The 26,174-nt window shown below is 35.1% G+C and overlaps 1 protein-coding gene across 1 annotated transcript; it reads right to left on the bottom strand.

The window, feature by feature from the left end:
• Positions 1-5: 5 nt before the first annotated feature.
• On the bottom strand, positions 6-20,077 carry TADA1 (transcriptional adaptor 1). Its single transcript, XM_074266493.1, has 8 exons — positions 19,846-20,077; positions 11,494-11,585; positions 11,112-11,177; positions 9,094-9,191; positions 6,941-7,150; positions 5,205-5,356; positions 2,255-2,417; positions 6-1,872 (listed from the first exon to the last, which is right to left on the bottom strand). The coding sequence occupies exons 1-8, from the start codon at positions 19,917-19,919 to the stop codon at positions 1,720-1,722; spliced, it is 1,008 nt and encodes a 335-aa protein (XP_074122594.1). The 5' UTR covers positions 19,920-20,077; the 3' UTR covers positions 6-1,719.
• Between the last annotated feature and the right edge of the window lie 6,097 nt (positions 20,078-26,174).

A 26,174-nucleotide genomic window follows, 5' to 3' on the forward strand; every position in this document is an offset into this window, starting at 1 on the left:
GCATATCTTACTGCACTTTACATTTTATTCACTTCCTGGGATTGGTGGTTCTGTCACATAACCATAAAAGAGAGACATTAACACATGGCTTAGATGAGATTTCTGGATGTGAGGGGAAGAAATAAAATAATTGTATCCAAATTTAATTTGGCAACCAAATGGGAGCCTTCCAAAAACAGCTATGTATAAAATTTAACCCATAACAAGAATCTCTCAAGATGACAACTGACCTGATTAATATTAGCAGAAGCATCAAAATTTGGTTTTTGTAAAAGGTGAAAAAACTGAGAGCCAGTTTAATAATTTGTAAAAACCCATCTGTGCATGGTCCTCCCACTGACAACATAGAAATCTAGAGTTCTGCCTCTTCCCATTATCCATCAAGTGTCTAGTCCTAAAACAAGCCAAATACTACCCTCAGAATAAAATTTAAAGTCTGCTAACCATGAATAGAAGCACTACAATAGAAAATTAACTTTTGTTTAGTCTTAGCTATTGAATAGGAAAAGGTTTAGATGGATCATTTCAAAATAAAACAAACAAACAAAAAAATCCCTTTTAAAACACCAGAAATGGAGTGTTCTGAAAAGGGCTTTTCATACTTGTACTTTTAAAATGTATTTTGAATAGATTGTCCTGAAACATAGCATTACTTTTGAATGTCACAAAACCATTATCATGTGATTTTTAGAATACTGTTACATGTAATATTCATCCCATGGAAGGCAATATTTGCCATGTAATTAATTTTTTTAAGAATTTATTTTTCAAGTTCCAGTTTATAACAACAAAGAATAAAACTATTTTACTAAAGGAACATTTATAGATAATATATGTACATGTATAGGAGTACAGCTGCATTTTAAACTGGTCTGCCTAGGGCATTTCAGTTAGCAATATCAGTTTCCAGGTGGCATTAAAAATACAATCAAAAACAATTCTAACTATAGGTAGGTGTCTTTAAATCGAGAAGATCCAACTTCTAAGCACTGATAATTTGTGGATGTGGCAAAATGGTGGTCCTACCTAAGGACTTGGCAAGAAGACTTCTCCATAGAGAAATGTTAATCATGGAAGTAATTTCATATTTATTATTGCATTCCTGAACCAGATTTTTTTAATGCAAAAGAAAAGGCATATAGCCATCTGCAGTAATACTAAATTATATTTCTATGGAGCTGAAATAACTGAGTTATTTTGGGACTATTTACATCATTTAAATATAACACTAAAGTGTTTCTTTTTGCATTTCTGAAAATGCCTACATTGTCTCTGCTGGAATGTGGATCAACAGTCCTTCACTCAAAACCTGGATCTTTCTTCTTATCATAGAAAAGAGGATACATAAAAGCTTTTCTAAGACAATTACTGGCACAAACCCAGCAAGATACCTGCAGGGCCCGAGGCAAATTCCAGCTAGTCCTTGGTACTAAATTTCTCAAATCAATCAGCTTTGAATCAAATAAAAGAAACAGGATCTACTTTGGGCAAGGGGGTTAGGAGTAGAGGATGGCATCAGGAAGAGATGGATCATTAACAAAGATCAAGTTTATGTTATGGCTTCATAGTAGCACATAAATACATTAAACATCAGTCATTTCCATAGGAAGTGGTTATGCATTGCACATTTCAGCCTTGAAATGTAGACACACACAAAAAAATCCAGTACGTAGACATCAGTCTGCTTAAAAGTTCAGCTCTCAGAACTCAACTGCTACATCAGCAGAGGAGGAGCCCCTCCCTAGTTGCCAAACGTTGCCGATGAATTTTATCTTGTTGAAGCTCTTCATGATTTGGATGCCAGAGTTTCATGATGATCCTTTCAATGTTCAGGGCATATACTGTATGTGTGGGAATCACTTCTCTGTGTACCTATAATTGTAATGTAAAATATTCCTAAATGTTTGTTAGCACAATTATTTTTTTCTGCATTAATGATCAAATACAGGACTCACATACTATACAGATTAATTCAGACTCAAATCAGAACCAGATAAACTGACCAACAGTGTGATCATTCACAAATTTCAAATTTGAAAACTTAATATCGTTATTTCTTTACCTATGTCCTACAGTTTAGGCATTGGCAACAGCTTCTGCATAGAACTCCTATGGTATACCTGACACCTGGTCCATGAGGAAGAGGTTACTCAAAGTTTTTTGCGAGCTTACTTTTTTTTTTTTTTTATTATTTAATTCTGCAAGCTTCTTAAAGCTATAAATACAGTTTAGTAATGAGTAGGCACTGATTTACCTGTAAAGCTTCAAAAAGGTCATACATGTTTACAGGAGGCAGCGAAGCTGGCAAAGTATCCCCTGAACAAGCTAGCAGGAGAGCTGCCTGCTGCTCAGCATCATCAGGAGGTGGGTGGGAAGCTGGATTCTGACCAGCAGAAGGAACGGAATATGCTGGAGGGCTGAAAGAAAGCAAAAATAGAATTTTTCAACAAAAATACAATAACAATAATTTGAGTGAATAGGACATAAGTTTGCTTTTCAAACATTAGTCTTCATTTTAACAGCAGAACCAATCTTTCTATTTAATTTGTGTGAACTTGAATGGGCTCAATCATTGTTTTTAAGCAGCTGCCTGTCAGGCTGGGAAAGCTCTTCAGTGCAGCTGTTAAGTTAGGTTTAATGCAAGAATGTCTTTTTCTGATCCAAGTCAAGTTTTCTCTATTTCCATCTGTTAACTTTGTCAGTAATAACACAAAAATATTTTGTGCAGCTCTATAAATTACTGATGCCTGACAAGTAAAAAGCTCTACCTATCATATAGACTTTATTCAGTGCAGTCATTTGAGCAAATGGGATCTGTGTATGCTTATTAAATTTTTTTATTTAAATTTTAAAAGCATCTTTAACATAATTTAGAGAACCAACCTCCATATTTAGTCTGTGCAAACTTGAATAAGCCACAGGTAGAAAGAATTGGATATTTCTATTTTGAAACAGCTGCCTTCCAGACTCAGAAGGTTCCACTGCAGCTATGTTTAGGCTGTTGCAACAGTTCTTATGCGCCTTCAAATGAGATCTTACTACCAGGCTCTAATTTGACATTTTCAATATTAATGTTAACATTTTATATAGTTCTCTACTAGAAGACATGACACTTGAAAAATATAGTATGATATATATGTATATATATTATAATTTTTTTTCTAAATTATTTTGGGGCACATTGCTTTTATGAATCATGGTGGGAGAGAAAAAACAAGAGCAAAAGAGAAAAACCACAGGAGAGAAAAAAAAGAAGTGAACATAGCATGTGTTAATTTATATTCAGTTTCCTTGGTTCTTTTTTTAAATGCAGATGTCATTTTTTATCCAAAGTTTATTGGGATTGTTTTGAATTACTGAACCATTGAGAAGATACCAAGTCTTTCATAGTTAATCATCACACATTCTTGCTGTTATTGTGTACAATGTATTCCTGGTTCTGCTTGTTTCACTCAGCATCAGTTCATGTAAACCTTTCCAGGTCTTTCTAAAATCAGCTTGATCATTATTTTTTATAGAGCAATAACATTCCATTACTTTTACATATCCCTACCTACTATAATTAACCTCATTTGGTATAGTACTTCAAATATAAATGCAACTTTAATCTCAAGTCAATATTCACTGGGTTTCTAGTAAGAACAAGGTATTAAGCAAAGCCTGTGACATTTATAAATCAATATGAAATTTGGTCCTCATCCTTTTAGTAGCTTACAATTCAGATTTAAGAAATGGAATAAGTAGTTAAAAAATAGGGTGTAAAAAATAAGGTGTATTAAAGGTAACAAAAATAATTGGCTGTTCGACTACAGAAAGCACTAGGACTTTCTCTGAATAGAAGTAAAAGTCAAGAAAAGCTGTACTGTACAAAAGAGATGCTAAGAGCCTATCAGGAGTTATTATTATACCTAACAGGCACAATATTTCATTTCTGCATATAAGAGAGATCATTCTAATTATATTGAGGGCAAACAAGAAAATATCATACTAAAGACTAGGATCTTCTTCAAATGACTGAGTAAAACAACTAACATGGGTCAGTTCAACAATTCACTAAATCACTGTCATCCTGCCAAGCAGTTCAAAGTAAAACCATAGCAGGGATTGGTTGAGGAAGAGGGGGGACACTGCCCTCTGCAGGGGCACTGGCTCAGTAATCAAGTTGGAGAACGGTAGTCTTTCTGTAGGGAAAAAGAAGAGCTTAGAAATTAATTAGAAATTTTTAAAAACACTGAATTGAGATGGACATCACTTGCTGCCAGAAGATGATCAAAACAGTAATCTACAAATTGAAATTTAGAAGAAAATATCAGTTAAAAGAATCTAAATATTCTGTTCTCCTCAAGATGGTGCCTCTAAATGGGTACTGGTTGGATATATCCTTTAAAGTCTATCATTTCTATCACACTCTCCTGTGCCCAGCCTTTTCAGTACCATTTCTCTGCTTTGTCTTATACTTTCTTTCTACACAGGCATCATTTCCTGCCAAACTTCCCTATTAGCATCTTGTTCTTTTCATTCCACCTACTCCCCTCAACCTGAACACTACAGAGATAATAGGTAAAAACCTAGCTTCTTCTAATAACTGATAAAAAGAAAGTATAAACAATTTATTTTTTTCAACTGCTGAGAAAATGTATCACTTTGCAGGGGAGGGGAGGAAGAATGGATGGGAGCAGCTGGATTGAGATAAAAGAAGCTCTCAAAGAGTCTCAGGAAAAAAATGTATGTAAAGGAACAGATGCATGAGAACAATTAATTTGATAAAGCATACAGTAAAGAATGTAAAAGACAGGAAATATGAAGTAAAAGTGTGATTTCCCTGTGGTTCTAGTCTTAAGACAAGATACACAATCATATTACACATTCAGATCCTAAATTTCTGCCAGCCTTTAGATACTACCTGAACATTCAACAGGATATAAATTCTAAGAAACACTCCATTCTGGCCCAGATATTTTAGAAAGGAAGTGGATAAGAGAAAGATTTCAGGTAGATATCATGTTCCAGGAGCAGTCAAACTCCAGAAAAATGAGTTCAGAATTGAAGAAAGGAAGGAAGATTAAGTGAAAGCTATCCAAAGCACTCTGGCTGGATATGAGAATTAAAATAATCATTTATCTTTTAAGAGCTGGTCATTTATCTCTCAGTCATTGAATAATGAGAGAACTTAAAAATGTGCAATCATTCAAAATCTCACTTACCATTCAATTAAGTTATTATATGCTATTACACTATTCTTTAGGTAAGGCTGTGGATTCACATTGCTACCAAATGCATATTTAAAATGACCATCCCGTAACAGGTAAGCTTTTCTTCTTGATACCACTGACGTCAGGATATCTTTAAGATGATTCTATAAAGAACAAAAAAAAAAAAAGAGGAAATCATAAAACATTCACTGACCTCTTAACTACTATTAGAATTTATTTGGTGGCAAATATAGGACAGACTTAATTCATGTTGAGAGTGATGTGAAAATTCATAGGACTGGCCAGAGACAAAAACCCCGAGAGCAGTTGGAAAATGTAGGGGAAAGGAAAGAATGAAAATCATTTCCCCCCTTCAGCCCTATTCTCAGGTTGGTAGTTCTATACAAAATTTGAATTTCAAAGAGCTACAATCTAATAATAGCAATAATCTTAAAAGTTCAATTTTATCCTTTCTCTTAAATCTAAGTCCACAATGGATGAGTTAAGCTTATTACAGGACTAATATACTAAAAATCCAGAAAGGAATCTGGCCTACAACATTTTTTTTACTAATATATATATATATATATATATATTTCCCCCCCCCCAATCATGTGCTAAGTATGGCTAGTTCAAAAAAGTTTAAGACCCCTAAATCAAGATGAAGTAGCCAATTCTGCAGAATGTAAAGAAAACCTTTAGGAAAATACCAACGAACTTTATATTTTAACACAAATGAGATGCAAAAGGAAATGAGCAAAAGGCAAAATTCCCAATGAATATTGTTTCATTCTCCCACTAGTAATAAAAAAAATATTTTCAAAGCAAAGTTTCATTTCAGAAACTGACCAGTCAGAACCCTCAAAGTGAAATTCAGTAATACACTTAAAAAATTTAGAAACTTACATGTATTTTTTTTTTTCAGTTTCTTTTATATAAAAGTAACCTGTTATTGGTGAGAAATGGCAACTAAAAGAGATTAACGAAATCCCCAAAATCTATTTGAGGAGATTATGGTCATATTTACTAGATAATTTTTTATTAAAAAATGAAAGGTCTGCCTTAAAAGATCTGGAGATAAATATAGGGGAAAAACTGACTGATCAAATTAATACATTCAATAAATGTCTGAAACATCTACTATGTACAAGATACTCAACAATAAGGACAGGCCAAAAAAGATAGGCTAATAACTACCTTTAGTCCTCTGGATCACCTCAGAGAGATCAGTATTAACCTTAGACCATCTGCATTTTCATATAATTCTCCCATTTGATTTCAAAATAACCCTGCAAGTCTTCTTAACTCCAAATCAAAGACAAGGAAATGGAGGTTCAGGAAGATTAAGGGATTTTGCCCAACAACAGGGAGCTCAAAAAAACAGAGAAGGTGAGAACAGAATAGGGATTTTCCAACTCCTAATGCTGCACTTTTCCACTGGAAACTAAATGTTCAGATTCCTCATTCAAAATGAAGAATTCATTAAAGAAAAAAAAAAAAAAAAAAAAAAGCTTCTCTTAAAAGCTACCTTTCTAAAAACATACAGAAATCTTTTACACATTATCATCAGGAATAAAAATAATATGATCCTTGACCCATGATAGGTTAATAAAAAGGATTTTAATTCTTAGAAATCAGAAATTATGGAATCAGTTTCATAAGTCTTATTTTGTAACATCATCTCTTATCCTAAAAACACTTCATATTAAAATATGGAAAACATTATTATCTTATGACAACCACCTAACCTCCACTGCATATACAACAGCAGTCACTGCCTCTTCGGTGACATTGTCCAGCCCATGCTCATACGCAGTTACTATCATTCTCCCTTCCAGTTGGCCCCGAGTAGGAAGCATCATTGTATGAGAACAAAGTTTCAAATCATCATCGTCCTGTGGATCCTTTGCCACAAACTGCTGGGCTCCTGACAGTGGATTCTGAGGCTGGAATCTATGCTGTGGGGTAACAACTATTGTTATTACTCATAACAGTGACTTAGAACAAAGCACAAACAGAAATGACCAATATAAATTCCACCTGTGTTTTAAATGGACTCAGTGTCCCAATGTACCAATTTTAGTTTTACATATTAAAAGGAAAATTAAAGAATAATATGTGTACAATCCATCACTTCACAAGTAATGCTGAAGGCATGTATCCACTAGATCATTCTAACATTAGAAATCAAGATAGCACTTTATGAAACAAATGAAACTTAAGAAAACTAATGGACATATACTGTAAGAGATTCTATTTTAATAATATATCTAGTAACTCGATTCAATTATCATTCAGTGCCTACAGCCAGCAAGGCCCTCTACTAGATAATAATTATAGGTAGCAAGAAGATAAGAAGTACATAAAAGTATTCTAAATTAAAATGACAAGAATATTTTTAAGTCTGTATGTCTTGAAACTAAGTTTCAAGAATATCTATATATTATCAATGCCTTCGTTAAACACCGAAAATGTCTAGATAACCAATGAAATAGATTTGTTGACAAATTTTGCATTAGTATGAAGCCAAAATTCAAAACAGGGTTCTTAATCTTTTGTTTGCCATGACCCCTTTGGCAGTATAAAGCTTTCTCAAGATGTTTTTAAACACATAAAATAAAATACATAAAAATACAAAGGAAACCAATTCTATTTAATATGATTTCAATATGTATTTTAACATATGTCAATATATTCAAATAAAATTCAGAAACCCCAGAATAAGAACCCTCTCATTTAAAATACAGAAGAGTAGGTATAAAAGTATTTGTTGATGATGAGGTTATCATTAAATAGTCAAATCCTCAAGAAGCTTACATTCTGAGGGAAGAGCACAACATAACATGTATGCAAATAAGCAAAGTATAAAAAAAAAAATTGAGGAAGAAGAGAATACCAACAACTAGGTAGGAAGGAAGGGACAGATGAAGACCACCAAGAAAAGCTTCATGAGTACTAAGTACACTTTAGTCCTGATGAAGTTTCTGAAATGTGGACATAAGGGATGATTCAAAGTATGAAAAATGGCTTGTGTGAAAGCATGAAAATGGAAAGGAAAATTCAGAGAACAGATTAGTCCAGTGTAAATGAAATACAAAATATGTGAAAAAAGGGTCCAGATAGCTAGGATGAAATCAGATTAGAAAAAACTTCAAATGGAAGTCTAAGGAGTTTGTATTTATCCTAAGGGCATGAGAAAATCACTTAAAACTGATATAAGAAACAAATAGTTACAGAACATTTTTTGCCCTAAAGAAGTTAATTAGAAGTACAAGTTACTCCTATGATATTCACAATGATACCCGAGATAAAAGATAGTCTTGAAACATAGTTAAATAAAGAATGTCCTAAAGTACTAAAATAAAATACAGACATGAAAACCACCAGTACTAAAACAGATTATAACATTACAGCAAAGTGCAGGGAAAAGAAAAAGTTCAAGAATCTAGAAATTTGGTTCCTATTCCATGTCACTCACTCACTAGCTGTACAACACTTGACAAATCAAGGTTTATTTCCTCACTTAAACTTAAGAACTATTGGCTTGGGTCTTTATGGTCTTTCTTCTACCTATGATATGTACCTTAGCATGTTCAGAAATTAATATTTAAGAGGATGTAGAGAAAACAGATTTTGCTTTTGGTTGACTAAATATTCATCAACATAATAAGAAACTAGTATGCAACTAAGGAAAAAAAAATTGTAAACACACAAAATGTATTGGGCACAAATTTATAAAATCAATTACAACTTTGAAGCAGCATTGTCTTTTTCTCCTAAAAGTCAATGTTTTATACATCTCAATTTTTTGGAAAGACTCCACTATTTAGAAAAATTATATGGAAATTAGTTAAGTCACAATGTTAGCAATTATTACCAAGCTCACTCAGAAATAACTCACATCAAATTTCTGTCGAACTGAAGAAAGTTTTTTCTTTCCTTTGGGCTTTCCAGGTTTAGCTGCAGAACCTCCTGTCCAGGGTAAAGACCCAGCACCCTCTAAAAAGCAAGAAAAGAGCATGAATTCATAACAATAAAGATTCTAACAGCAATTAAATATGCTTTTCTTAGAAAATATAAGACAAGAAAGAAAAAAGGATTCTATATGCTTATACTCTAATTTTCTCTCCTAATCATAATTTCCAGGACTCAGTTTCTAAACATGAAATTTCAATGGTATAGAGAACTAACTCCTAGGTGAGGAAACTTCTTCCAACAATGCAGATGGGCACCTACTCTGCAATTTGCAATCTGAAAAAAGATGGAAAACTCAGGCCAAGGATAGCCCACAAAACTGTCCATCACATGTTTTTGTACAACCAAGGAATAAAGAATGATTTTTACCTTCTTAAAATTTGTTTTACTTTTTAAAATTTTTATTTTAAAATATAAATACCATTCTTAGTTTGGCCTTTGCCAAAATAGAAGGCTAGATTTGGTCCTTTGGTCTCAAGCACTGAAAATTAAATGACTTGCCAACAGTCACATAGCTAAGTTGTATTAGAGATATTACCTGAACTGAAGTCTTCCTGGTTTTGAGGACAGCTCTCTAGCCAATATGCCAGCTTGCTTGATATAAGATGGTTTTTTAACAGGAATTGACCATTTTACAAAAAAGTTAAAAAAACAAAACTCTACATAGTTTTGGAAGAAAGAGCTACTGTTTCAGAGCATTATGGACTGTAAAAAAGAGAATTCCAGATAGCTAACCTTATCCTGTTTTGTAAGGCGGTACAAGGAAAAAATGGTTAAAAATGAAGATGTCAGTGGGGAAAGATGAGATGAAATATCAGTCACCAAAGGATGAAGCACTGGGCTTGTGCTGCTCCCAGTTCTCAAATATCTGATTTATTGATTTAAAAAAAAAAAAAAAAAAAAAGATAAGAGGATATAAACCTAACAATATGAATAATAGAAGAATTTGCCTCTTTTTATTTAATCTGGTAGAAGAACCACTGCTCCACCCAGATTTTTTTAGATTCAAAGGAGAAAATTAACCTGCCTCTCTCTCCAATGTTGTTTGTCTCCTAGATATCTTCACCAACATCCCTTTAACAACTGACTGTAAGTTCCTTCAGAGATAGAAGGCTGCTTTTTTTTGTCTTTGTATCCTCCATGCGAAGCAAGGTGCCTGACACAGGAGTCACTCACTGAATGTTTGACTGCCTGAATACAGTCTGTACCAAACTTGATACAATAACATTAAGAGTTCTGAACAACACTCCAAATGAGGATATTTTTATTAAAGGAAGATATCAAACAAAAACTCAATCTTAGGGGCAGCTAGGTGGCGCAGTGGATAGAGCACCAGCTGAATTCAGGAGGACCCAAGTTCAAATCTGGTCTCAGACACTTAACACTTTCTAGCTGTGTGACCCTGGGAAAGTCACTTAACCCCACCTCAGGGAAAAAAAAAAAAAAAAAAAAGGAAAAAAAAAATCAATCTTCTAGAAAGTTTTAGGTTCTGCTAAGACCACTACTACTTTATTTTTCACTTTACTTGTTCTTGCTTTTAAGCTGTTTCAAACATCCAATCTCCTTCACTCATTCTTTTATCTTTTTGAAAGACTCTTGCCCATGAACTTGATTTCATCCCTGGCTAACTGTCCTTATACTACCTTCTTCTCCACCAACTTCTTCACCTTTCAACCATCTACCTAAACAAACTAATGTCCAGAAAATGAATAAGTAAAAAACTAGACAGGAAAAGAGGAAGGGGGAGAGAGAGAATGGCAAAAGAATTAGATTTAAGAAAAGTATTCTAATGAGAATTTGTACTTAGCATTTTTCTTCTTGGGCGTTAAAGGACACATGGACATTAAAAAAAAAAAAAATCTATGCAGGTATGAGAAGGGAATCATTTTTCCACTTTCCACTCCCCTTCAAAAAAAAAAAAAAAAAAAAAAAAGTTCAGCTTACCAGGTGCAGAAACCAAAATCTGACAACGAGTGAGAATAGCCAAGAGGAAATCATTGTGGGAATGTACTGGAAAAATAAAGTTTGCACAAATTACAACACTACTACAAACACAAAAGCATTTACAATAACATAAGGCAACTACTAGGTAAATCTAAACTGTAAGAAAAATTTAAATTCTCCATGAATTACAATTCTAATTTCTTTGCTCAATGCACATTTTGTGAGGGTAGCCTTATATACATTTAAACTAAAATTTTATGCAGTGACACTGGACTCTGGTCTATTGTACTTTTTGTAGGAGGATAGGAAGGGGAACAAAACCAATTCCCCATTAGTTGTGCTTTTTTTTTTTTTTTTTTTTTTTTTTTTTTTTTTTTTTTACCATTTTCCTGTGTGAGGAGCCGATGAGCTTCCAAATCAAATTCTTCTTTGCTGATCTTCTGTTTGAACCACAATTTCAGGTTAGCCCAATATCTGCATGAAGGAGATAGAGGCAGAACAACCACAGGTTTTAGCTGTCAACATTTAATTTTTTATCTGTTCTAAAAAGTACTGTCTTATGAACACCAGGAAAAGAACTTAAGATGACAACTTAAAACAGGAAGACAACTTTTTAAAAAACCAGAGCCATCCTATTACTCCCTTACATCTTTTTAATGCCTTGTATTTCATATTTTACATTTATATCCAAATATGATGGTTAAACCAAAGGAAATCATTGGACATTTGGCTGAATAGTTCAAATGCTGGATTTCCAAACATCACAAAGGAAATCAGTTTTGAATTCCTGAGAACTTGCAAGAAAAAGTTTTAAACATTGAAAAAAGGTCAACTCCTAGAAGAGAAAAGCAGAAATAATTTTGTATAGACTTTTATTCTCTAATTCATTATTAGAAAGAGTAATATTTGTTTTAACTTAGTGCCAGGAAAGAATTTTTATATTGATGTCCATCTAGCCATAAACTTAGGTAGTTGTTATGGCATATTCAAGTTAAGATTCATCTAAAAGGCAATTTATGAACAAACTTAAATGGATCTTCATGCAACTTTCTAATATCTATATCAATTCCTAAAAGTTCTGTGTGAATTTTTGTAATGAGACAATTTAATTTAAACAGACTGTCTTGTATTGTAGCCTGAGTAAAGAATCACTCAAAGTTGGTTTCCAGCCAGGCAGGACTTACCCCACTGCTGTGATCACAATTTGAATGTCTCTCTTTCTCTAATAACATTGTTATTTTTCAATAGTCAGTAATATGAGGCCTTCTCAGATTCCTTCAGTTTTTATTATTTTTTTCTAATCTCAACTTACAATGTATTTATTTACTAAGGGTCATATTTCAGTAGGAAAAAACACTAATAACAATGCTGAATCTAGGTTCAAATTCTAGTGTTAACTAACACTTAGTACCTGTCTCTAGCAAATCACTTTCTGGGTCCAAGTTTCCTTATATGGAATATGAGAGGGTTGGACAAGATCAAGAATTCTTGACTTGGAGTTATAGATTTCAGGGGTCCATGAATATTTGGATGGGGAAAAATAGATCTTTAATCCAATATAATTGGTTTCCTTTGTAATCTTAAATATTTCATTTTGTGCATTAAAAAACAACATTCAGACTTTACCAAACTTGCCAAAGGCATCTAAAAGCAAGGCCACAAAACTGTACAAAAGGATCCTTGTGGTCATATATTGGCTCAGTAAACCATATATTAATATTTTCTATGCTTCATTCTATTTTTATTTATTTTGTTAAACATTTCCCAATTACATTATAATCTGGGTCAATATAGGTCTTTTGGACATCTTTTCTATGTGTTTAATCTAAAATTTATCCTCCTACTTGGTTACATACCCTCCTACTCTGGTTACATATTACAGAAGCTCTTTATAGGCAGAAATAGCTAAATTTTTACTTTTTCTTTCCAGTGCCTAGCATAATCTTTTAAATACAATGGTACTTTTAATAAATGCTTGTTCAATTGAATTTGCATTTTAGAACCATTAAATTACTACTTTTTAACTTGCTATTCATTAACTGCTGAAAAATATTATCAATAATAAAAACTTATACACATTTTTTAAAGAAAAGAAATAACTAAACATTCATTAAACAAAATGAAACAAAACTGTAGTATGACAATTATCCCCACTCCCATTCTCACCAAATAACAAAAAAAGGAGCTAAGACCATAGAAAACAATTCCTAATGGTCTGAAAAGGTAGCTTCAATTTTATGAGAAAGATAGGACCATATAATACTGCCATATACCTCTGCCAACAGACTAATTTTTTTAACTTCAAAATGGCATTATTTGTACTTAAAAATATCAAACTAACTAGATGTTTGGTTAATTTGGTTTTGACCTCAACCATGCTAGGTTACAAACTATCCACAATGGATCTGTAACACATTTTTAGACATTAATACAAAGAATCACACAAATTTAGAGTGAAAAAAAGACTTAAGAGATGGTCTAGTCTTCACACCTCCTTTATAAAGATGAGAGAACCAAGGTCCAAACAAAGCCAGATGAGTAGCTTAAAGCTTCAGGGAGGGTGAATTGGGCCTAGTCTTAACTCCAGTCTAATGTTCTTCTGATACAAAACACGGCCTCCTTTATAATGAAAAAGTGAAAGAAAACCAATGTAATAAAGACATAGATATTAAGGTTAGCATCAAGTGGTTGGGACAGAATTCAGTTCTAATTGGGATTCATACTACTTCTGAGGAGACCAATCAGGAAGAACTTGAAAAGCAAGTTGCCTTGGATTAGACAAGGTCAGAAAAAGGCCTAAACAAGACAGAAAGAACAAGAGAAACGGGTTAGACAATAAAGGATTCAGGTATTTTTTCATTCCTCTCTGACTACAAATAACATCCAGAGTCTTAAATATACTATGATTTAAGATGTTGGAAAGGTTTTAAACCAGTAAGAACATCTGGAGTAATTAAATATAGTCTATTATCTAATGTAATCTGTAATATTCAAAGCTGGGGGGGGGGGGAGTAAGAGGAAATACTAGGAATATTTAGGTAATTATGTTATCCTAAAAAATAAAATATAGAAATTTATTTTAATATCTATGTATAAATGACAATTTCTAGTTTGTCTTTCATACTGAAGACAAGGGTAAGTAAGATGTTTAAGTGTATATGCATGAAAAACTCCAGAATTTATTTCTTTTAATATGGAATATAGAGTATGAGAAAGTTTACTGAAAGTCAAGCAATCCAAAAACTAGAAAAGGCTTAGAATATCTTATTTCAGTCCTTGCTATTAAGAGAAAGGAGGCCTTCTGAGTTTAGAACTACTAATAAAATTTAATAGGCCTTTTGGAAAAACAAGGGTCAGGAAATCTAGGTTCTTTGACCTGCCAAACATTTAATGACAAGCTCATACTTTGATGCTGAGACTTTTTAAATTTTTATACTAATAGACACAATATTATTGTGGCCATACTCTCCTAGTCTCCATTACAGGTAAATGCCTTCCCCTCACTCTTACCATGTACATTACTATATAACATGTGTATTTTGAAAAAAAGGGAAAAGAAGATTAACTTACACACACACACACACACACACACACACACACACATACACATATATATATAGTTGCTGTTACTACTGTTGTCAAGTACTGTCCAACTCTTCATAACACCATGGATCACACTATCCATGGGGTTTACTTGGTAAAGATACTGGAGGAACGGTTTGCCATTTTCTTCTCCAGTGGATTAAGTGATTTGGCCAAGATCACACAGCTAGTGAACTCGGGACTTCTGACTATAGGCCCTGAATCTCCAGGAGCTTACATTCAAATAGAGGCAGATCTGGACTACAAGTCTGGCACTCTATGCGCCCTGCCCCACCTAGCTCTTTGCAGTACATATACAGATAAATAGAAAACTTATATAAGATAAGCATTCACTGATTTGAATGTGTGTTGTGGGATACTAACAATTGGAGAAATAGAGAAAGTACTCTTGAAGGGAGATGGCATTTGATTTGAACTTTGAGTGGAATTAGGGGTTTTGTATCATAGGTGAGGAGAGGGAAGATCACTTCTGACTCTAGGCCCTGAACTCTATCCACTTACTCATCTAACTGCTATAATACAAAGTGAATGGGAGCAAAGAAGGTACTGAAATAATTTTGAAAAAATGTAAGGAAGGATAAGGGAAAGAGATGACTAGAAAAGGGAGAGAATTATTTCAAGATGAGGAAGAATGCATTCCCTCAAGACATAAAGAGGCACTATGCAAATGCACTATACAAAAGATCAAGAAAATTTGTATTGGCATTCACCCTCTTAAGAGATCCCACTTCATAGTTTCAAGTAATACTTTCTTTTTCTTTCTTTCTTTCTTTTTTTTTTTTTTAAACTCCTACATCTATCATAAAATCACAGATAAAGCTGGAAATGACTTTAGATTTCCTTAAAAACCCTCAGGAGCCAGTGAGCTTAAGCAACATTCGCAAGATTAAAAACTAAGTGGCAGGGCAGCAAAACTTGAAGGTTCATACATTTAAAGTCTTTTCATTGTACTCGACTGCTTAACTGCTGGACTCAAAAGTTACAAATGAATTTATTATATTCCTGTGTCTGGATCACTAACTGGTAATTCAAACTTAATGTGTCCACAACCAAATCCATCATTTTACTATACCTGAATTTCCTTTCTTTTAATTTACCATCATTTTCTCCCAGTCACCCACAAACTGCTGATTCCACTTTCATTCTCCCCTCCACCTCCATGTAATTCTGCATATTCTTCTTGTGATCTCTCCCTAATGTGCATGCTCCTTTCCATCCCCAATGCTCCAGTCCTAGTTTCTGGCCTCATTACCTACTGAGTGAGCTACTTATTGCAATTGCTTAACTAGTCTGCACTGAAATCCATCCTATTCACAGCAGCCAGAATTCTAATACACAACTCTAATCTTGTCAATCCACTGGGACCAATCCTTCCCACTCAGCTCACAGAATGCACACTACTGTGCAATTCAAGGTTATTGTATACTATTTTATTTCATGTAATCTATACTCTACCCTAACTGGATTACACCCTAGATAGCCCTGAAATCCAGGTTTTCCTACATTCATGAATTTGTTTACCTCATTCCCTACTCCTAGAATGCCCTTTCCCAATCTATACCTGCTGAAATTCCACATTTTTCAAGCAATAGTTCAAATGTCACCTTCTTCATGAAGCTATTCGTGTTACATCCAGCCTGTAAAGATAGTGCCCAGCTAGAAGTGTTCCTTCTCTACTCTGATTTTAGTCTATCTCTCCAGAATAATTACACATTATTTCCCCTCTCCTACTCTACTAAATTACTTTGCATTATTCACAAAAACATCCCATCTTCAAATTCATGCCTTTGCACAAGTGATCTTCCCTCTCCTCACCTATGATACAAAACCCCTAATTCCATTCAAAGTTCAAATCAAATGCCATCTCCCTTCAAGAGTACTTTCTCTATTTCTCCAATTGTTAGTATCCCACAACACACATTCAAATCAGTGAATGCTTATCTTATATAAGTTTTCTATTTATCCGTATATGTACTGCAAAGAGCTAGGTGGGGCAGGGCATAGAGTGCCAGACTTATAGTCCAGATCTGCCTCTATTTGAATGTAAGCTCCTGGAGAGTAGGGATGCTTTTATTTTTCTATTTGTATTCTCAGTACAAGTATCCACAGGTCTCCATCTGAACCTGGATTCTGCTGTAACATCTTTTTCCACCTGTAGTATATAGCTTGGTCAAACATATATCTCCTTGCTCCTGTAATGTCAGTTATTTAATATGTTGATTTCTATTGTTACACCTTCCAAAGAATTGTGATTGATTTTGATATATGAATGAGATAGGTTTATTATTATTTATTATTCATGTACACATATATATGTATGTCTATTATTATTGCATATTACATGGACTCAAAGGTACAGAGTTGAAGAGGAGAATGAAAGCAGGCTGGATAATTTTCTTTTTTTTTTTTTTTAAATTTTAGGCTGGGGTTAAGTGACTTGCCCAGGGTCACACAGCTAGGAAGTATTAAGTGTCTGAGGCCAGATTCGAACTCGGGTCCTCCTGAATTCAAGGCTGGTGCTCTATCCACTGCGCCACCTAGCTGCCCCCTGGCTGGATAATTTTCAAAAAACAATCCAAGCCCTTGAAAGTTTCTAGTAAAAGCGAAAGCTTGTCTTATCACTAGTGTTTTGCTTGGCAAATATGGCAATAGTATGAAACACTAGTACTTCCTCCAGCCTTCAAACAGTTTGTAGCACAATGGAGAGAGAGACTGTAATTAGAAAAGACTTATCTTGAGTTCAAATCTGGCCTGAGAAACTCATTAGTTATATGTCTCTTGGGACAGTCACTTTAACCCTCTTTCAGTTTCCTTATCTGTCAAATGAACTAAAGAAAGAAATGGAAAATCATTCCAGTATTTTTGCAAGAAAACCCGAAATGGAGTGATGACGAATTAGCCATGATGGAAATGACTGAACAACAACAACAAAATCCCATCAAACTAAGAATTCCCTGAGCGCAGGAACTATTTTTTTTTTTAAGTTGCCTTTGTATCCCCAGCATTCAGCACATGCTGCCATAGCAGGCACTTAATAAATGCTTGATATTACAGAGAGTAATGGAGAAAGGCATCATGGTGGGTTGTATGGAGACTGCATACATAACTCCACTGGAACACCTTAGAAAAAAACAAGAGTCACATAACTAGGGTGAAGTGGAGGATGGCAGTTAAACAGCCCTATGGGAATCTTGTCCCTGTGTTTGGAGAAGAGAGAAAAGCTTCCAGAATACAGGGAAACTTTGGAAAAATATGTATAAAAATCCCAAAGATGCCTTGCAAATTGGCTTCAATGGAGTTTATTTGGACTGTAGTAAGCACTTAATAAATGAGCTGCTAAAAAAATTCATTTATTTATTTACTCATTCAAATAAGAAAAGAAGCAATACTTTCAAACAGAAGAATAATTCTTGGTTCCTTGTATTATGGGGTCACTATTTTACAGTCCTGATATGCAGACTGTCCCCAAAGTCTTTATGCTTAAAGTCTTTTTTTCCCCCCCTGAGGCTGGGGTTAAGTGACTTGCCCAGGGTCACACAGCTAGGAAGTGTTAAGTATCTGAGATCAGGTTTGAACTCAGGTCCTCCTGAATTCAAGTCTGGTGCTCTATCCACTGCGCCACCTAGCTGCCCCCTGTGCTTAAGTCTTAAACTTAATTATGATTCAACTGTACTTAGACTTTTGGGACAAGCTGTATAGTCCTAGTCATAGATAGGCAGACTTCATTTGGGATGGAAAAGGGTGGCTTGATTTCAAGCTTAGTGGAGGTAGGTGGGTGAAGAAGGGAATAATCATTCATAGTGATCATACTATGTGCCAGACACTGTGGTAAGTTCTTTTACAAATATTATCTTATTTGAAATATATACATGAAAGTGTTTTTATAAGTGCTAGATATTACTACAGTACTCTGTGATCCTTAAAGCACTCTATGTATGGGAATGAAATAAGCATTTACATAATGCCTACTATGTGCCAGGTTCTTTCCTAAATACTTTATACAAATATTATCCCATAAGATACAGCTATAGGGGCAGCTAGGTGGCGCAGTGGAAAGAGCACCAGCCTTGAATTCAGGAGGACCTGAGTTCAAATGTGGTCTCAGACACTTAATACTTCCTGGCTGTGTGACCCTGGGCAAGTCACTTAACCCCAGCCTCAGGAAAAAAAAAAAAGATACAGATATAGATAAAGTGTATTTGTTACCTATTATCAAAGGACTTTGCAAACCTTAAGGCATTCTATGAAGGGGAAGGAAATAAGCATTCAGATAGCGCTTAAGAAGTGACAATGTACTAAATGCTTTTTTACAAATATCTCACTCGGTTCTCATGGAAAAGTGTATTCATAACATACATAATAATAAATATAATTTGATATGTAATGAAATAATAAATATAATAATATATAATAAAATGATATATATAAAATAATAAATATATAATAAATATAACGTAATAATATATAATAATAATAATATTCTATTTATCATTAAAGCACTCTGCAAATCTTAAAGCACTACATAAATGCTAGCTGCTAGCAATAGTGCTATAATTTGTTGCATTTCATAATAATTACCAATTTTTTTTTAGAATTTTTTTCCACAGTATATATGCATGAGTAATTTTTTTTATAACATTATCCCCTGTATTCATTTTTCCAAATTATCCCCCCCCTCCCTCTACTCCCTCCCCCCTATGACAGGCAATCCCATACATTTTACATGTGTTACAATATAACCTAGATACAATACATGTGTGTATTACTAATTTTCTAATCCCATAACGGTTTCCTTTCCCTAGGCCTCGCTGCTGTCGGACTCCGGCGGTCTGGGCCCCCCACCCTCTCTAGGGGAGGTCGCTTACGGAGTAGCCTCTAGTAGGAGAGTGGAGCCTGAAGGGCGGGGAAATGCTGCCCGTCGTTGCCATGGCGACGCCGCCGGCCCCCCGCGGGACTCGGAGAGAGGGCCGCTAGGTCTCGGCGGAAAGGGGCGTAGATGCCCTCCTCACTCTCGGTAGCCCCGGAAGGGGTCGGCTGCACTCAAGGGAGGAGGGAAGAGAAAAGGGGGGGGAGGGAAGGGTCTCTGCTCAGGCCTCGGTGGTCCGAAAGCTGCAAGTATGGCCGTACTCACTGCTTCACGTTGTCGCCCAGCGCCTCGCTCAGGTTCTTCTTGGCCGCCTCCAGCTCGCTCACAAAGGTCGCCATCGCTGCCCAGACTCCCGACCGTAGAACAACGGCGCGTGTGCAACCGCGAAAGCCAATCCGAGGAGATCAGGGATGGGGAGGCCGAAGTCGCTTCCGTCTCCCGTCTCCCGCCGAGCGAAAGAGCCTCCGTTTATTTAGATCTCGGAGAGCCTTCCCTTTCTCGCGAGAAACACAAAGGCAGTCACGTACGCACGTACGCACGTACGCGTATCTCCCTCCCCTCCCCCCTGCCGAGTATTCTTTATTTCCCCCGCCTCTCAATGTCAAGTATCCGGTTTCCCTTTACGCGACCCTTGCTCCCCTGCCTCCGCCTGCACCTGCAGTTCTCCCATCCTGCAGCGCCACCTGCGGGTTTGGAGCTGCCCACCACTGTTGATTAGTTAATTTAAAAAACCAACTATAATGATGATTTGGGAGGACTCTGTAGTTTTGGATTAACCGTATCTCATGTGGATAATTGACAATGGAATATTTTTATAGTTATTGTCAGAGCTTCTATTTAACAAAATCCTCCAAACCAAGCTAAAAAACTAAAAAAACTGAACAGTAAACACATCACATATATATTTATATGTGTACCTATACACCCATACAAGTTGCTAGAAAATAAGGCAAAAAACTGAATTATTTTATTATATTATATTATATATTATATACATTCTATTATATATTATAATTATATAATACATACAATATTATGTACATTGTCTTATGTATAATTATATAATATATACAATAATATATATGATATATAATATAATGTATAATTATACTATACATTCCCCCCAAAGAAAGTAGGAAAACATTCAATACACATAGTAAGTAAGCAAGGCCGAAGAGGAGGAAAGAGAAAGGAGAAAGGGAAGAAAAGACACTTAGTGAATGTTTATTAGCATGGCTACTATCAGCCAATGCATCAACTTTAGTCAGAGCAAAGATCAAAACCAATATGAACTTAAAGGGGGGAGGGGAAGCTAAACAAGAAGAAATCCTAATCAATTATAACTGCTTTCAAGTAACTTGTCTGCATGAGACATTGATGCCTAAAAATGAAAAGTTGAAAAAGTCAAAGCTATTCATCATGATTTCTTGCAAAAGTATGACCAAGATAAAATGAGGCGCAAGAAAGGCCGTCCTCCCCTCCCTCCTCCAACTCTTCTCATAAAAAACTCATATGTTGCTCTTAGAGAATAAGGGCAATTTTTTTCTTAATAAATTTTTTTTTTTTTTTGCCTTCAGAACATTGAGAACAGTGCTCTGTATATAGTAGGTACTTAATAAATGCTTATGAAATTGACTTATCCAGTAACATATGACCTTGAGGTTATAGCAAAGGACAACTCTTGCTCAGAAAATAAATTCACTTATAAATCGCTACAGAGGGAAAAGGCAGCAGATCATGAGCAGAATTGCCTTATAAAGCAAGAAAATCCAGAGGGACAGAAAGCTTGGCATGAAATCCAAGAGAGCTGCATCATCATCCCTGAAACATTTATAGATAAAACTGGCAGAAATACAATAAACAGACGTAACATGGAACAAATATGTCCATGTTTCTATAACAATCTGCTTTCATCATAAGGGAGAGAAAAACTTCCTCATTTGGAACCTAACATCTCAGTCTTCAAAGCTCTATTTAAAGAAGTAGACTACCATTTGGGAAGATAAAGTTTGTAAGAGAAATCACACAGAAGAAATCCATATTGGATGTGAGAGTCTTGAAAGAATAAGAGCTCGTTCCACATAATAGTTCAAAAGGGAAGGGGTTGGAGGAGAGGATAGCAAAAATGATGGAGAAAATACTCACAATATTGTCTGTTTCCTCCTGTAACTGACAACTTCTCCTTCTGGATGTTGTACCACTTGATGCATATATTTTTTAGTGTTGATGTTACTTCATTGTCTATGCCATAGACAAACTTTTTAATTAGGGAGCCAGTTCACTGTCCCTCAGACTGTGGGAGGTCGGACTATAGTAAAAACAAAAACTCACACTCTGTCTCCGCCCCTCAGCCCATTTGCCATAACCCTTTGGGCGGGATGGTTTTTCTGTTTGCCTTAATTTTTCTCTCCCAACATAATTTATAAAGCAATGTATATTAAAAATAAATAACCCCCCCCCAAAAAAAATCTCACTTGATTTTCAAGACAACCATGGAAGATAGCTGGTATTATGATCACCATATTACAGATGAAGAAACTGAGGCAGAGTGACTTGCCCAGTCACACAGCTAGTGTTTGAGGCCACATTTGAACTTGAGCCTTCTGACTTTAGGCCCATTACTCCATCCAGGAGGATATATATGCAAAGTAATTTTAAGAAGATACTAGGAGATGATTTATTGTTGATGTGGGAATCATTCCTGAATCATTAACTAGTTAAAGCAAAAGTAAAAATTTATACAAGACTAAAAGAGAAGAAAAATGAGAAGAAAAATGATGTGCAATTTAAAATGTCAACCTGAAGTAAGTAAATTAGTGGCCCTGAAAAACAGCAAATGGATAGAGGAAAAGGCATTGAAACTATTTATAAAGATTTCATATGGAAGTTTAAACCACATCAATTAAGTGCCACAATAAAGGAACTAATGAGGAGACTTTCCCCTTCTCCCAAAAGGAAGCATGTGTCAACCAGAAACATCAGACTAACTGATGAATCAGTCAGTGTGAGCACTGACACCAAAGGAATTATCCTAATCCTTATGGTTACCTAGTCCACACATGATGATGTATCTGCAGTTGCCTGTGATCCTCATACCCTAAGACTATCATTTCCATTGTTTATCTCAATATAAAGCCCAAATAGATCCTTCCCAACTCAGGCCATTCTATTAAGTTTTCAATTCTGAGCAGGCTTGATTTTCTAGATTGTAATTACATGTATAGCTTCATATCTCAGAATCAGAACAAGGCTAGGAACCAAGCCACGAACATGTCTCCTTATATTCTTTATTTAAGTGTTCCATCAATGGGTTTTAATAGCATTCATAAAAAGGGGGAGGTGATGTCTTTGTTTCTTGAAATCCCAATCTGGTCTAACATCTGATAATGAGGATGTGATCTCAGAATACCGACTCACTGACCTTATTTATAGCATGGGCTTCTTAGTACATCAGATCCAAGGATGAAAGAATCTGAATCCAATCTAGTTGATCTAAAAACAAACCACTATTGTTTTTAGTGGTCTATTACTGTCAAGAAGCTTTTAAAACTGTTGCCTATGATTAGATTGGGCAGAATTTTCTTGGGAGAATAAAGAGCTAAGGAGATGTTCTAAGTATAGAACTGGCATTAGCAAATTTAAGCACTGAGGGGGGATTCCCTATAAAAAATGAAGTCCTGCATAGTTTGGTGAATGAGGAGAAAGTTATATGGACTATATCTAGCTCAAGAATCCTGCAGTCTCCTCATGAAATCAGTAATCACTTCAAAGAGCCTAGCCTAATTATCCACACAGGAAAAACTCAAGTCAATTTAAAAATCAATCAACCAACCAGCTAATGAGTTAACTGTAAAGCACTTTGCAGACATTAAAACCATTCTATAAGTACTTATTATTATTGTATGACAGGACCCATCATGCTGGGCTCTAGCAGTACAAGTATAAAGAATGAAATAATGCCAATTCAGAAGAAGCCTGCAGTCTAATAGAGGAGGCAACAATTTCATGTAAAAATCTGTATAGCCTAAATTTAAAGTTAATAAATACAAATGCATTCAGAGTAGTTAAATACAAGGCAGTTTGGACAGTTGGTGTAGCTGCTAAGGGGATCAGGGAAGGCTGCATGTAGAAAATTATGCCACATCTGCATCTTAAAGGAAGAAAGGGATTCTCTGAGAGAGACAGGTAAGGAGGGAGTATATCCCAGGCAGGTACAATTGCCTGGGCAAAGACTTTGAGGTGGGATATAGAAACAGAGATAACATCAGTTTGACTAGATTGCAAAGCACAGAATAAGGAACTATGTCTGAAGAAGCTAGAAAGATGGGTCAAAGTCAAGTTATATAAAGACTTTAAAAGCTTAATAGAGGAGTTTGTAATTTATTTTTTTTCTTTTTTTTTAATTTTTATTTTATTTTATAATTATAACATTTTTTTGACAGTACATATGCATGGGTAATTTTTTTACAACATTATCCCTTGCACTTACTTCTATTTAGATTTTTTCCCTTCCTCCCCCAACCCCCTCCCCCAGATGGCAAGCAGTCTTATATATGTTAAATATATTACAGTATATTCTAGATACAATATATGTGTGTAGAACCGAATTTTTTGTTGCACAGGAAGAATTGGATTCAGAAGGTAAAAATAACAGTTTACATTCATTTCCCAGTGTTCCTTTTCTGGATGTAACTGGTTCTGTCCATCATTAATCAATTAGAATTGGATTAGCTCTTCTCTATGTTGAAGAAATCCACTTCCATCAGCATACATCCTCGTACAGTATCATTGTTGAAGTGTATAATGATCTTCTGGTTCTGCTCGTTTCACTCAGCATCAGTTGATGTAAGTCTCTCCAAGCCTCTCTGTATTTCTCCTGTTGGTCATTTCTTATAGAACAATAATATTCCATAACATTCATATACCATAGTTTACCCAACCATTCTCCAATTGATGGACATCCATTCATCTTCCAGCTTCTAGCCACTATGAAAAGGGCTGCCACAAACATTTTGGCACATTGTAATTTATTTTAGAGACAATAGGGAGCCACTGATTGAACAGGGAAAAATTACTTTGACATCAGTGCGTTATGAATTGTTGTAATGGATGGGAGTCACTGGGGAAAGAAGGGATGAGGACTTGAACTGTAAAGGGGTAGCTGTGTGAGTGTAGGGAAAAGTTTGAATGCAAGAGGCATTCTAGAAATAACAAGATTTATTAGCTGGTTATATGTGTGAAAGGAGAATAAGGATAATTAATGCTAACTGAGACACTGAAAGGATGTTGGTGCCTTTGACCAAGAGGAGAGGAAAAAAATAAATTTAAGGTAAAAGATCAATGACTTCAGTTTTAGGCATGCAGAATTTAAAATGCCTCTAAAATATTAAGTTTGAAATGCCCAAATGACAATTGGTGATGTAGAACTGAAGGTTAAGAGAGAGACTAGGATTGGATTGAGAATCATTTGTATAGAGATGATGGCTAAAGATGTGGGGGTTGATCATGTTACCAGGAGAGAGAATATAAGCAGAGAAGAGAAAAGATCCTTAGAAAAGAATGTTGGGTAACCCACCGAGTCAACAGATTCTATTATCTAGAGTCCAGCTTCTTAAACTGTGATTCGAAAACCCATATGGGATCATGTAACAATGTGGGGAAAACAAAATTATTGATTATGAGTAAATATTTGATTTGTATGCCTATTTTATATACCTACATACCCAGGGTGGTATAAAAATTTCTCAGGAGAAAAGGGATTGTAAGTGGGAAAAAATTTTAAACTTACAAATCAAACATTTACTGATAATTATAATTCAGTTATTCAACCCACAGTTTAAGAATCTTTGATCTAGAGCAGAGGTATCAAACATGAAGCCAATGGGCCCATAATGTTCCTGAGTTCCAGTACAAACCAGTTTAAAATATAATTGGGGAGCATTTAACAAAATACAGGAAAATATAATGTAAATATGTGGGTTTTTTAAATTGATACTCTCAAGGGTCTTTATATGTGGTTTAGTGAATTCTTATTTGACTTTTGCGCCATTGGTCTAGAGCATGATATTCAGCCAACTAGTTTATTGGTACATATCTCTTGTATACTCATTTAACCTATATATCAGTACCTATATATCAGCTACTTTATTAGGTGCTGATGGTGCAAAAACAAAGATGAAAGTCTCTGGTTGGCTACATCTTACCTTTTTAGGCTTATTATATGTTACTTCCCTTTATGAATACCATCAAACCTATTCTTTTAGAAGCTGGAGGGGAATGGGAGAGATTCCATTTAGCTGGATTTTAGAGTACATCTAATAAGTCTAAAAATGTAGGCTGGAGACAGGGTTCTAAGGGCTTTAAATGCCAAACAGAGGAGACTGAATTTGACCCTTGAAGCAATGGGACCCACTGTAGCTTATTGGAGCGGAGAGTTGACATGGTCAGATCTGTGCTTTAGAAACATTGTTTTGGCAGTTGTGGGATCATTGATTTAGAAAGGAAAGAAACTTGAGGTAGGGATGCTAATGTAGATGCCACTGGAGTGTTCCAGGCAAGAGACAAATTAGGCTTGAATTAGGGTGGTAGACATA

This window comes from Sminthopsis crassicaudata, chromosome 4, assembly GCF_048593235.1.
Source record: "Sminthopsis crassicaudata isolate SCR6 chromosome 4, ASM4859323v1, whole genome shotgun sequence".
NCBI lineage: Eukaryota > Metazoa > Chordata > Mammalia > Dasyuromorphia > Dasyuridae > Sminthopsis > Sminthopsis crassicaudata.

What these genes read in the sequence shown, in the direction of transcription:
- TADA1 (XM_074266493.1), bottom strand. Translation starts at nt 19,919, where the DNA reads ATGGCGACCTTTGTGAGCGAGCTGGAGGCGGCCAAGAAGAACCTGAGC. An exon ending in GATTTTGGTTTCTGCACCTG is followed by an intron (nt 9,192 to 11,111) that starts GTAAGCTGAACT and finishes CTTGCTTTTTAG; the next exon opens with AGGGTGCTGGGTCTTTACCC. An exon ending in CTGTTGTATATGCAGTGGAG is followed by an intron (nt 5,357 to 6,940) that starts GTTAGGTGGTTG and finishes TGTTCTTTATAG; the next exon opens with AATCATCTTAAAGATATCCT.